The sequence below is a fragment of the Oncorhynchus masou genome, chromosome 29, assembly GCF_036934945.1.
Source record: "Oncorhynchus masou masou isolate Uvic2021 chromosome 29, UVic_Omas_1.1, whole genome shotgun sequence".
Lineage (NCBI taxonomy): Eukaryota > Metazoa > Chordata > Actinopteri > Salmoniformes > Salmonidae > Oncorhynchus > Oncorhynchus masou.
In genome coordinates, this window is record NC_088240.1 from 53,773,042 (window position 1) to 53,787,756 (window position 14,715).

At 42.9% G+C, this 14,715-nt stretch overlaps 1 protein-coding gene across 1 annotated transcript in view; it reads right to left on the reverse strand.

Moving 5' to 3' along the window:
- The window catches only part of snap91a (synaptosome associated protein 91a), a 58,624-nt gene that overhangs the window by 13,574 nt on the left and 30,335 nt on the right, over nt 1–14,715 (reverse strand). The window contains exons 7-17 of the mRNA XM_064945305.1: nt 13,360–13,471; nt 13,072–13,178; nt 12,918–12,959; nt 5,558–5,619; nt 4,685–4,708; nt 3,797–3,809; nt 3,471–3,619; nt 3,086–3,162; nt 2,525–2,539; nt 1,903–2,088; nt 933–1,004 (exon numbers count right to left, since the gene is read on the reverse strand). Of these exons, the coding sequence (XP_064801377.1) occupies nt 933–1,004; nt 1,903–2,088; nt 2,525–2,539; nt 3,086–3,162; nt 3,471–3,619; nt 3,797–3,809; nt 4,685–4,708; nt 5,558–5,619; nt 12,918–12,959; nt 13,072–13,178; nt 13,360–13,471 (859 nt within the window). The remainder of the gene's footprint in view (nt 1–932; nt 1,005–1,902; nt 2,089–2,524; nt 2,540–3,085; nt 3,163–3,470; nt 3,620–3,796; nt 3,810–4,684; nt 4,709–5,557; nt 5,620–12,917; nt 12,960–13,071; nt 13,179–13,359; nt 13,472–14,715) is intronic.

The window sequence follows — 14,715 nt, forward strand, 5'->3', positions numbered from 1 at the left end:
GAAAAGAAAAGAAACCATTAACCCTGTACTACAGCCACAGGTTAGATCACTCAATGTCTCACACTCAGACAATGGGCAGCAGCTGGTTTGGTAAATACTGTAGTTACATAGACAGGCCACAGAGGGAGAAGTCCAATGGTTGCATTAGAACTAGCACGCACGCACGCACGCACGCACACACACACACACACACACACACACACACACACACACGGAAGCAGAATCATGCCAAAACAAATACAAATAATGACATTTTGGCATGAATCTGCTTCCGCACTAATAAGCTCTGTCTACATAGAATCCAAATACATGATAAAGGCGCATATATGCATAATTCAACGTAAAACTGTCCTACTATTCTAAGCCAAAAGACCAAAGCCCTACACACACACAGTAATAGAGCCATGTGAATTACACACACTGTACTTCTGGGCTTCTACAGAAGTCGATTAATACTTACACATTCTGGCCAAGGAGAGAACAAAACAGGGTAAATAAAGCTGGTCAGTTAGTATGAAGTGGTATCAACTACATGAAATATAAACAATTCTAGGATTTGGGCGAGAATTCTACAACTGTGTTTTACTCGAGTATTCATCACCAGGTGAATATTACGAGGTGAGAGAAGAAGGGGGCTGTTCTGAAGCAGGGCTGAGTGGCGGAGGGAGGCCGAGGCTTGGGCCCCGATAGTGGGGTTAGGGTTGGGACGGTAGGCCCCAATGCAATGTGTCAGATGATTTACTACTGTCCCATATGGAAGCAGAAGCAGCATTGAGCTACCCAAGCTTCAGGATCTCACGCATACACTCTTGCACAGACAACACACACACACGTGTTGTTGGAAGAGTGCACACGCGCGTACAAGCATATGCTCCCTTACACACATGCACGTGCGCACACACACACGCACACTGGGCAGTGTTATCACCCACCAGATCCGGCACATGCATCAGCAGCAGGCGCCCTGCTGGGCGGGGCGTCACCCGGGGAGGGTGCAAACGCATCTGGAGTACCGGACATGAGAGGAGGGGACCGTGGACACAAACCACAACACCCAGAAACAAGGGGGAGGCAGGAGAAAGAGAGATGAGGTGAATAAAGAGCAGGGGAATAGAGAGAATGAGAGAAACAGAAAGATGAGAGATCAGCATTAGGAGAAAACAGAGAATAGGAGATGTTGCTGAAATTGCTGATCTTATTAGTATCATATGGATGGGGCCTGTACTTTCCAGGCTGCATAAAGCTGCATTCAGTGTGCACAATGTTTGTACACGCTGGGAAAGTGAAGATAGCATTATGTTATCATAAGCTTGTACTGTGTGACAGGAAATGCCAAGCTCAGCGATGGGCAATGCAAACTCTCTCTTTGACAGAGGCTTTTTTCCATGGAAAAGAGGGCCACACTTTGCGATACAATTTTTATAGGGGATTTAATTCTGTATATCTACTATTAGAAATGAGAGTGAAAAGAGGAGATATGCCGAGTACGGACTACAGTTTCTACTGTTCTCCATACAGTGCAGAGCAAACTTCCTCACCTGCTTGCTGTCTTGGATAAATAATTGACTGACTGATGTAGTGCCGAAATAATGATTAATCTGTCAAGCTAATCAATGTTTAGCAAGATGGAACATTTGGTAATGAGTGTCCTTACAAGGTGTCAGTAGCTATTCCAATAACTATCCAAGTAGAATTTTGCACAAATACAGAATATCATGAACAGACAATTTTTTGTTAAAGGTGTATGTAGAGTGTACACTGAAACTCGTAAATGTGAGAGTGGGAGAACCAGGTGGTGTAACTACATGTGAGCAGGTCAGAGGTTGTAACGAACAAGCAGGCAGCTACTGTGTAGTCAAGTCTGCCATGATGATCCCTCCCATGAGGCTGACCCCCACTGACCTCCAAACAGATCCATGTCAGAGGCGGTGGTGGCGGGCACGGGCAGCACCACCACGGGGGCCACAGAAGGCGCGGCGGGGCCATCCGTATGGGCCACTGTCGCCGTGGCAGCCGGAGCGGCTGCAGCATCGGCGGGAACAGCAGCTGGCTCAGAGGTGCTAGTTGGATCAGCGGGGGTATCTAAGCCTACACCCCACCCATCCATCCATCCCCACCCAAGCCCATCCCCAATCACAACAGGATAGAGGAACAGTGGGGAACATAACAGGGAGAGAGAAGTAGAGGGATTGGGTTGAGAAAAAGAAGATACATGTAAGATATGTCAAAGAAAACAGTGGTAATAGAGAAGTGGAGAGGAGTATGTTACACCTTGAGAGACATTGTTAGAGATCACAGAGCAAGACTAAGAAGAAGGCCTATCCTCTCAGATCCTAGGTCTACAGTGAACCACAGGTACAATGGTCATCTTCCAGACCGACTACATTGCTGTACATCATTGCATCAACTTGATTGCGCAGTCGGTACTGCGCTGTTGATCATAACTTCAGGTGTAAATCCTACCAGTTGTCATGCTCTGCTGTGGATGGGAGCTGTAAAGAACAGAATGTTCCTCGGTACTCACCGCCACCAAGCAGGTCTGTACAAGACAATGAAAGAGAGGGAGAGAGAGAGAGAGAGCGAGAGAGAGAGCGAGACAGAGAGAGACAGAGAGAGAGAGAGAGAGAGAGAGAGAGAGAGAGAAAGAGAAGACGTGAGTGAGGGATTAAATACAGAGAATATAAACATGGAAATGCCTATCAGGGTCAATAACTCACTACCATACCACGTAACTACTGTACTTCTGATTTTCAGACTGCCATCTGAAAACAACAAGCCACTCCAAGGAAAAATACAGTTTTCTATGAGTAAGAGGCCCTTAAAGCAATTTCAATCTGCAGAGGGGCCAGGTTTGAATATATGCCAATATCAGCCCTTCCCTTGAGTAAGGGTGGAGAGGAGGATGTAGGTAGAAAGCATGAAAGAGAGCAGGGTGGAATTCTTTAGGCACCAAACGGAAGAAAACTAACTGAAACAGGGAGGGAAGTCCTCGGCCTGCAATGAGAAACGCTCATGTAAAAAAAATCTATATATTATGTGGCATAAATAATTGCAACCCAGATATGAAATGTATTAAAGGCCTTACCTCCCCATGACGAGATAGAGGCTGCTGCTCCACCTGCTGATGGGGAGGCTGACAATGGGTCCAAGTCTAGCAGAGCACTGCAGATAGAGTGAGAGAAAGAGAGGGGCGAGGTAGAGAGAGAGTAACAGAGAGAGAGAGAGAGAGAGAGAGAGAGAGAGAGAGAGAGAGAGAAAGAGACAAGAGACAAAATGAAGGAGAGGAGAAGGAGAGGCAGGAATAGAGAACGACAAAAGGGTTAAATGAGATACATTGTTGAACCGTTAAATGTTAATTGGAGATTGGAGACTGTAGATTGTACAACATAGCTAATGGTTAAAGCTAGTGTGGCCCCTGAAGTGGCACTTGAAGTGCCCAACCTAAGAGCCCATAGCAGATGGGCGCCTACTTGTTGGAGCTCTTGAAGGTGGGTGCCGCCGTGGGTCTGGCAGGTGGTCCAGGGCGGGCAGGAGCAACTGGAGCAGCAGCAGCTGCAGGGGCTGCAGGAGCCTTTGTAGGCGTGGCGGCTGCGGCCGGGGAGCCATTTTCTTCGCACTCCTGTCAGACAGAGGGTTAGCCTCATTAGCCAGTTTCAATGGCGACGCGCCACAGTTACAGAAGCAGACATCTTTTACTCATAAATTAATACACTCATAAACAAATGAATGATCCTCAAGTTGTCGGCAGTTGTCAAAAAGTTTGGCTGAGGTGTAAAATAATGTGTAGCCGACTCACCTTGGTCGGTGACCTGCAACAATGAAACAATAAGAACGAGTTAAAACCACCATCACCAGATGATATGCACGGTGAAGCACAATGGCTGTTACTGAGTTGTGTCAAATTGACAGCTAAAGAAGCCCTGTTGTTTTGGTGGCAGAGAGCAGGCATTTCCAGGAAACTCCATTGTGAAAAGATACACTCTTAGAAAGAAAGTGCTATTTAGAACCAGTAAGGGTTATACGGCTGTCCCCATAGGAGAATCCTTTGAAGAACCCTTTTTGCTTCCAGGTAGAACCCTTTTGGGTTCCATGTATAACCCTTATCACAGACGGTTCTATACGGAACCCAAAAGAGTTCTACCTGGAACACGGGGACACGGGGACAGCCGAATAACGAATAAATATTAAACCACTTCCTTGAACAAAGCTTTTCATTCTTACTTTCCACACATAACAAAACCCATGTTTAGTAATGACATGCATCAAAAGCTTTGAGGAGGTGGATTGATCCCAATAACATGACAATGAGGTTAACATGAACATTGAAGAGCTAGGCCACCAGATTCACGTCACATTATTAAAAAAACGACGCAAAGTGAGTCAGCTGTCAAAGTTCATATTAATATTGAGAGAGAGTCAAAACTCAGGAGAGACACCGAACAACCACAAATATGCCAAGTTCACATAAACTCTATAGAATCCCATTTGAACTTCACAACGCTGCAAAACATGACTTTAAACTGGAGGTTGAAATGTCAATTCCATAGAATCCGCATGTGAACGTCACAAAACAACTGGGGACTTTTTTTTTACAGTTTCATTCATTTCAATACAAGACAACAGCAAGTAATGACCCGGCCCTCCCCGTCAAGTCATTCTGTAGTAGATCCAACACAATACTCACACATCGTCTCTGTGAACATCCTCTCTGTAACACACATTGACAATCACTGGTATTTGCTAAAAACTTAATCTGCTATGTTTCTTTCCATACTTCTAGCAGCAAGGTCATCGTATGAAATTTCATCCGATCTGATGATGCCCCCCACAAATACTACCCTGGATCATTGCCCTACTAAGGTCCTGTTAAGAACACACGACTGACAGTCTGGTGATGACAGATTCAGTCCGAACACTGCCCCTAAAAATCACACAATCTAGAGGGCATACACTGGAAGTCTTCATGATGTTAATTGAGAGAGGCTGGGCCTAATTAAAGCCTATGGGACATCAGGGTCAAGCACAGGTCTAATTTAGGTTCACTGGATGGTCACATACTATTTTCACACCCTGATGGAGGCTTTTTAGCCGAAGTGTTGGTGAAATAAATCCACTGCAAAAAGAGTCAGAATGTTTCCATTTCAGTCATTTAACAGATGCACTCATCTAGATCGACTTACAGGAGCAATTCTGGTTAAGGGCCTTGCTCAAGGGCACATTGACAGATTTCTCACCTCGTCGGCTAAGGGATTCGAACCAGAGACCTTTCGGTTACTGGCCCAATGCTCTTAACCGCTCTTAATAGTTAGACTACCTGCCACCCCCAGTACGACTTTCTGTTTCACCTTTAGGGTGTGTGTTCTTTATTTATTTACTCCACAGACTTTAAGGATGTTCATGCATTCATGCATATGAACCATAGTGAAATTGCTGAATTCTCAAACATGAAGTAAATAGTAAGTAAAGTAGTCCCATTCCCAAGTAGCACCCTGGTTACAAAGATGCCCATGGGGTAAGGATTCAAGTGTGGTTGGTGGAGAGTGTGGTTGGTACTTACGGCTTCTTCCCCTCCAGAGTGTTCAGGTGAGTCTCCAGGGACTGCAGTAGACTCTCAGGGGCCTGGAGAACGAGAAGAGATGGACAACATATTACTACAGGGGCCACAGGGCTGTAGTATATCGTACAGTACATGGATCAGACACATAGGTTATGAGCAGGGGTCTCCAACTTTGAACCTAGAGAGCTACTGGTGGTGCAGGCTTTTATTCCAGCCCAGCAGGCTTAGATGGGAAAATACAATAATTAGTAGATTATTTGTACTATTAGTGTGATGGTACTGGGCTGGTACAAAAGCCAGTAACTTTCCAGGACCCTGGGTTAGGGAAATGTTCAACGCTAAAACATGAAGACTCAAGGGAAAATTGATGTCAGGGAACACAGGGGAGCAACAGGTAACAGGGGAGGTCTTGACAGGTGATTACACTTGATTTGATTAAAGGGTCTGGGGGAAAACACATAGAGGGATGAGAAGAAGAGACAGAGGAGGTCTGACACAAAGAATGCACACATTGGGGCAAACAGGGAATATAGATAATGGTCACATTGGGGCTAACAGGTAATATAGATAATGGTCACATTGGGGCTAACAGGGAATATAGATAATGGTCACATTGGGGCTAACAGGGAATATAGATAATGGGCACATTGGGTCTAACAGGGAATATAGATAATGGGCACATTGGGTCTAACAGGGAATATAGATAATAGGCACATTGGGTCTAACAGGGAATATAGATAATGGTCACATTGGGTCTAACAGGGAATATAGAGAATGGGCACATTGGAGCTAACAGGGAATGTAGAGAATGGTCACATTGGGGCTAACAGGGAATATAGAGAATGGGCACATTGGGGCTAACAGGGAATATAGAGAATGGTCACATTGGGGCTAACAGGGAACACAGAGAATGGGCACATTGGGACTAACAGGGAACACAGAGAATGGGCACATTGGGACTAACAGGGAACACAGAGAATTATCACATTGGGGCTAACAGGTAACACACAAATAATTATCACATCAGGGCTAACAGGGAACACACCAAGTTGAGGGGACAATAGGGAGCACAATAGGAAAACAATGCTAATTGTGTGGCACTTCAAAATGTCTTTCGCACAGCAGTTCAGTCCATCCATAATTTAAATGTAGTAAACTACTCATGCTTATGTTAAAGAACAATGCTTCCAACAATGCAGTTATACTGCTTGCTCAGGCTAACAGACAGTAAACACATCATAGAAAAACATGCAGTTAGCATCTAGCAAGCCACAGGTGCGCTGTCAAAGCTAAATGGGCCAGCTAAATAAGTCTCACACACTTCCCTCTTAAATCACTATTATTTTCCAGCCCCATTTACCTTGGTCTCCTTCCTCTGCTAACCCAATAAGCGTCTAGGCCTTTTCAATATGAAAGAGGACAACCCATTTCAGAATTAAGTACCAGTAGTAGTGTGTCTACTCTGACTATTCTTCTACAGCTGGGTCATTTTTATTAGCTCACACTGTAAAAAAAACATTTTGCAACGGACAATGAAAAAAACAGCGTTTCTTACTGGACACATTCAGATAACACCTCCTAATTTAACCTCGTTTTGGACAGTTTTCTTCCATTTCGTGCCTATTGAAAACAACCCAGGTGTGTGATTTGACTGTCACAAAGTTTCCACAGGGAGTAGCGACAGTTCCACCACTTCCTGAGGCCAATTGGGCCATGTACAGACACACGGGTGTCCTTATATTAAACAGGTATCTCAACCTGATACAATCCAAAATGACATACATTCTTTCGGACTGCAAGCTGTTCAGGGAACATTTAGGTACATTTATGGAGAGTCTGCTCTAAACCGTTGGCAGTGATATCGCTGCGATGACTTTCCAAGCATCTTCACTGAGCATTTAAAGGAAAATAATGACTCTATGAATTGGAACAGTTTTCTCCTAGAATCTCCTGGATTCTGTTCAGCCTACAGTATACTTATGATGTGCACATACCGTGGGGCAAAAAAAATCAAAATTAAAATAGGTATTTGGTCACCAACAAACAAGCAATAATTTGCAAATAAATTCATTAAAAATCATACAATGTGATTTTCTGGATTTATTTTGCTCATTTTGTCTGTCATAGTTTAAGTGTACCTATGATGAAAATTACAGGCCGCTCTCATCTTTTAAGTGGGAGAACTTGCACAATTGGTGGCTGACTAAATACTTTTTTGCCCCACTATATGTCATGAATGCATTATGAAGATGGCTGTAATGCAAATCGTTACTCAGCATTTTGCCTCTGCCAAACGATACACTCCAAAGAGGGGTTAAGAGATCCGATGATTAGACGCTAATACGATCTATTTAGATGTCATTTAGATGCTATTACAGACAACACACAGCCTTAAACATAGGAGAGGGGTGCAAACATGTCATGCCCCTGCTTTGCGCCGTTCCAATGCTTTTGTATTCCGTACAGCACTGTGGGATCGTCAAGGTCCACCTGGAATTGACATATCGGTCATATCAGTCATAGACAAGAGGTTGCTGTTTCCTTACAACAGAGAATAATACAATACACATGCATACGGCTTTCAGGTAAATCCAGTAATAAGAGTAATATATAACATCCGGTGAGACGGCATGATTTGTTTTCATTTCGCTTAACTAACTCTATGGCTTTCGTATTCGATTTCTAATAGCTACTGCTAAATCACCAGGTCGTTGAACTGCCCAAATGGTGACTCATGGGACGGAAAATTCAGTAGAATTTATTGTGGAGCGTCACTTGTCTCAAATGCCTACGCACTGGCACTTACTTGAAGTCTAATAACCTCTAGGCCAGGACAGCATCCCTAAAAGGATACTGCCAAAGAAAGAGCCTTAAAGGATCATGCTTAAGAAAGAGCCTTAAAGGATACTGCCTAAGAAAGAGACTTAAAGCATACTACCCAAGAAAGAGCCTTAAAGGACACCACCTAAGAAAGAGCCTTAACGGATACTACCTAAGAAAGAGCCTTAAAGGATACTGTCTAAGAATGAGCCTTAGTTAAAGGATACTGCCTAAGAAAGAGCCTTAAAGGATACTGCCTAAGAAAGAGCCTTAAAGGATACTGCATAAGAAAGAGCCTTAAAGGATACTGCCTAAGAAAGAGCCTTAAAGGATACTGCCTAAGAAAGAGCCTTAAAGGATACTGCCTAAGAAAGAGCCTTAAATGATACTGCCTAAGAAAGAGCCTTAAATGATACTGCCTAAGAAAGAGCCAAGTCTAGACATAGTGTATGTAGGCTTTCTCTTTGCCTCTCCACCATATGCATACAAACATACAGTACATGAAGACACATACAGTGCCTTGCGAAAGTATTCGGCCCCCTTGAACTTTGCGACCTTTTGCCACATTTCAGGCTTCAAACATAAAGATATAAAACTGTATTTTTTTGTGAAGAATCAACAACAAGTGGGACACAATCATGAAGTGGAACGACATTTATTGTATATTTCAAACTTTTTTAACAAATCAAAAACTGAAAAATTGGGCGTGCAAAATTATTCAGCCCCCTTAAGTTAATACTTTGTAGCGCCAACTTTTGCTGCGATTACAGCTGTAAGTTGCTTGGGGTATGTCTCTATCAGTTTTGCACATCGAGAGACTGAATTTTTTCCCATTCCTCCTTGCAAAACAGCTCGAGCAGTGAGGTTGGATGGAGAGCATTTGTGAACAGCAGTTTTCAGTTCTTTCCACAGATTCTCGTTTGGATTCAGGTCTGGACTTTGACTTGGCCATTCTAACACCTGGATATGTTTATTTTTAAACCATTCCATTGTAGATTTTGCTTTATGTTTTGGATCATTGTCTTGTTGGAAGACAAATCTCCGTCCCAGTCTCAGGTCTTTTGCAGACTCCATCAGGTTTTCTTCCATAATGGTCCTTTATTTGGCTCCATCCATCTTCCCATCAATTTTAACCATCTTCCCTGTCCCTGCCGAAGAAAAGCAGGCCCAAACCATGATGCTGCCACCACCATGTTTGATAGTGGGTATGGTGTAGTCAGGGTGATGAGCTGTGTTACCTTTACGCCAAACATAACGTTTTGCATTGTTGCCAAAAAGTTCAATTTTGGTTTCATCTGACCAGAGCACCTTCTTCCACATGTTTGGTGTGTCTCCCAGGTGGCTTGTGGCAAACTTTAAACGACACTTTTTATGGATATCTTTAAGAAATGGCTTTCTTCTTGCCACACTTCCATAAAGGCCAGATTTGTGCAATAGACGACTGATCGTTGTCCTATGGACAGAGTCTCCCACCTCAGCTGTAGATCTCGGCAGTTCATCCAGAGTGATCATGGGCCTCTTGGCTGCATCTCTGATCAGTCTTCTCCTTGTATGAGCTGAAAGTTTAGAGGGACGGCCAGGTCTTGGTAGATTTGCAGTGGTCTGATACTCCTTCCATTTCAATAGTATCGCTTGCACAGTGCTCCTTGGGATGATTAAAGCTTGGGAAATCTTTTTGTATCCAAATCCGGGTTTTAAACTTCTTCACAACAGTATCTCGGACCTGCCTGGTGTGTTCCTTGTTCTTCATGATGCTCTCTGCGCTTTTAACGGACCTCTGAGACTATCACAGTGCAGGTGCATTTATACGGAGACTTGATTACACACAGGTGCATTGTATTTATCCTCATTAGTCATTTAGGTCAACATTGGATCATTCAGAGATCCTCACTGAACTTCTGGAGAGAGTTTGCTGCACTGAAAGTAAAGGGGCTGAATAATTTTGCACGCCCAATTTTTCAGTTTTTGATTTGTTAAAAAAGTTTGAAATATCCAATAAATGTCGTTCCACTTCATGATTGTGTCCCACTTGTTGTTGATTCTTCACAAAAAAATACAGTTTTATATCTTTATGTTTGAAGCCTGAAATGTGGCAAAAGGTCGCAAAGTTCAAGGGGGCCGAATACTTTCGCAAGGCACTGTAGATTGTTCTACGAGCCATTCATTTCATTTGACAGTTTAGAAACAACTAGTAATAGTAATAGTGCTAGTAATATGACAGGAATCTCTCTACACAATAAGGAATACTCAGAATGTCCAAACTGTGACGTTAATGTTAACCAGTCAATCTGCTAGTTAGCCAATGGACTCCATTAAAATCCAAACACACAGTGCTTTCAACCCTAATCCATGCTCCACAACTCCCCCAAACACACAGGGCTTTCAACCCTAATCCATGCTCCACAACTCCCCCAAACACACAGGGCTTTCAACCCTAATCCATGCTCCACAACTCCCCCAAACACACAGGGCTTTCAACCCTAATCCATGCTCCACAACTCCCCCAAACACACAGGGCTTTCAACCCTAATCCATGCTCCACAACTCCCCCAAACACACAGGGATTTCAACCCTAATCCATGCTCCACAACTCCCCCAAACACACAGGGCTTTCAACCCTAATCCATGCTCCACAACTCCCCCAAACCCACAGTCATGAATCAACGTATCATTACCATGCTTTAACCAGTGGACATAACAGTAAGCCGTCAACCCCCCATTTCACATCTCACCACCCTCCAGGTTGGCGATTAGTCCAAACAATCATGCATGTTAGTGTGGTCAAATCCCATGCAGATCTGCATCGGCCCAAGGCTGTGATATTAAAGCAGCCCACACGGTCATCAGTGCATCATGCTCTCAGTGTAAAGTCATCCACACTGACAGCATTTGCAATGGAAATAACCCAGCCATGTCTATAGAGCCTTCATAACGTGAATGAGTGAGAGTATACCCCTTCCCTTTGGCCTTGGCCTAAACCCCTTTGATGTTTGGAGATCGGAAGGGTCTCCAGTGTGTAGGAAAAGGTAAAAGCAGTGTCGGGTTGAGCTTCAGATCTGCAAAAATTGAAGCTTTATAGGGCCAAAGGGAAGGGTGAGGGAGTAGTTGGGACACACCGTCACGTGTGGTCCCTCTCCGGCCTCTAGGTCACCAGGCTGCTTGTTATGGCACACCTGTCACCATTGTTACGCGTGTCCTCAGACTCACCTTGACTCCAACACTTCCCTGATTACCTTCCTTATATATGTCACTCCCTTGGGTTCGTGGTCCTTTCTGTTCCAGTGTCATGGCTGTGCATTGTTTGTGTTTCTTGTTTTGTATTTAGTTTCGTTTATTTATTAAAACGCTAACTCCCTGAACTTGCTTCCAGACTCTTAGCACACACAGTGAGCTACTACTTACTTAATTGAGGGACGTATACTGCCCATGGAATTTCAAATACCATCTCAGGTGATTTTGACATTATGGAAACTTTATAGTAACATTCTAGCCCACTAAGATACAATTGTTGAGATAAAACCAATGTTAGCTCAGATCTTTAGCTATCAGCGGAATAGCTCTGCAAGGACTGCGACTTCTCCAATCTGTTCCTTCAATCACATCAACCTGAACTCCAGGGAAGACGTAACACAGTAAATGTAAATCCGGGACACTCACTTTAAGTATATGTCACGGTTTCGTATGTATTCATTTGTGGATGTCCACCATTCATTTCATATGATATGTTACGAATTACAACTTGTATGATATGTTACAAACGTAATGTGTACAATATGTAACAAATTGCAATTTGTACAATATGTCACAAATTTGCAAAACGAATATGTTACGAACTCCAATTCGTAACGCTAACTTTAGCTAGGTTACTAATGTTAGTTATGTTAGGGGTTAAGAGTTATGTTAAGGAAGAGGGTTAGCTAACATGCTATGTAGTTGCAAAGTAGCTCAAACGTTGAAAAGTTGCTAATTAGCTAAAATTTGAAAGTTGTCCGTGACGAGATTCGAATGTGCAATCTTTGGGTTGCTACACATTCACCCACCCGGCAATTTGACAAAATCTGTACCTCTTCTAGCCATGACCCAAAGGCGAGCTGTATGTACTACACACGACTCACTCTCAGCCTGGAAGATCAAGCAACACCTCGCAAGTAAGAAGAGAGGGGGCAGAGTGGCTGTCAATCACAGGGGAAGCACAGCTCATTGGCTGCATGGATGACAGAATGGATCAATGGGATACGCCCTCACTCTATGAATAGCTCGCCATTGGTCAGGTATACAATGACCTGTCAACTCTGTTCATGGCTGTGATTGGCAGGGCTACTCATCCCAAAAAAATGACCAATATTGTGATTGGTCAATGCTGCTAGAGGAGAGATTTCTGAGTTGTAGGCTTTGCCCAAAACGCATGCTTCCCCCAGGTTAAAGAAAACCATAACACTGAGATGCAATACTGGTACAATGTAAATATAATGTGAATACAATGTTAGTAGATTAGGAGAAAGTGTAGGAAATTAGGCTTAAAAGGTCCAACAGGACTTACCTGGGTGAGCTCGGGGATATCATTTTTGTCAATTCCGATGGTCTGTAAAAGAAGATGTTTACATTTCAGCTGAGCCTCCATTTACCATGTTTGTCATACAGGCTGCGGATTGAACTTTTCAACAGTAAAGTGTATTGTCGGGCTTGTCTTTTACCTCAGCGATTTTGAAGACCTCAGAGACTCTGGTCATCCGGGTCAAGAATCTCTTGTAGATCTCCAGCCCGTCTTTGCACTGTCCCCTCTTCATCTGGAAAAATTTCTCTGTGAGGAAAAAGGGGGAATTAACATGTTTATTGTTACATAGAGACGTTACTATTACATAAAATTAACAGGACCACATCTATTTCCGTGTCTTGAATCCAATTAAGCCTGTAATATTTATTCAAATATAAAAAGACATGATTATTGTCCCAAGAAGTAGAAGAAAACGGCCAAGGCTTGCCTAATAGATTAATGATCCCATCGTTGTAGCAGGCATATAACTTGATCAGGTCTTTGAACATCAGGAGGAAGCACGCGTTGATCACCCCATTGGTCAGTTCATTGGGATGGACCTATAGATCAAACAAGGTGAGATTAGATCACACTGAGGATGGGAGATTTGAGTTGAGAGGTAATATGTTTGTAGGTAAACTGCAATGGTGGAAAAAGTATCCAATGGTCATACTTGAGTAAAAGTGAAGATACCTTAATAGAAAATGACTCAAGTGAAAGTCACCCAGTAAAAAAAGACTTGAGTAAAAGTTTCAAAGTATTTGGTTTTAAATATACTTAAGTATCAAAAGTAAATATAATTGCTAAAACATAAACTACCGTTCAAAAGTTCACTTAGAAATGTCCTTGTTTTTGAAAGAAAAGCACATTTTTTGTCCATTAAAATAACATCAAATTCATCCGAAATACAGTGTAGACATTGTTAATGTTGTAAATGACTATTGTAGATGTAAACAGCAATTGTTTTAATGGAATATCTACATAGGCGTACAGAGTCCCATTATCAGCAACCATCACTCCTTTGTTCCAATTGCACTTTGTGATAACTAATCCAGTTGATAATTTTAAAAGGGTAATTGATCATTAGAAAACCCTTTTGCAATTATGTTAACACAGCTGAAAACTGTTGTGCTAATGCAAGAAGCAACAAAACTGACCTTCTTTAGACTAGCTGAGTATCTGGAGAATCAGCATTTGCGGGTTCAATTACAGGCTCAAAATGGCCAGAAACAAAGACCTTTCTTCTGAAACTCATCAGTCAATTCTTGTTCTGAGAAATGAAGGCTTTTCCAATCGTGAAATTGCCAACAAACTGAAGATCTCGTACAACGCTGTGTTCTACTCCCTTCACAGAACAGAGCAAACTGTCTCTAACCAGAATAGAAAGAGGAGTGGGAGGCCCCGGTGCACAACTGAGCAAGAGGACAAGTACATTAAAGTGTCTAGTTTGAGAAACAGATGCCTCACAAGTCCTCAACTGTTTCTCTGTTTCTCAAACTAGACACTCTTCTGAGGCTGGTAACTCTACTGAACTTATCCTCTGCAGCAGAGGTAACTCTGGGTCTTCCTTTCCTGTGGCGGTCCTCATGAGAGCCAGTTACATCATAGCGCTTGATGGTTTTTGCGACGGCACTTGAAGAAACTTTCAAAGTTCTTGTAATTTTCCAGATTGACTGACCTTCATGTCTTAAAGTAATGATGGACCGTTGCTTATTTGAGCAGTTCTTGCCATAACATGGACTTGGTGTTTTACCAAAAGGACTATCTTCTGTATACCCCCCTACCTTGTCACAACACAACTGAT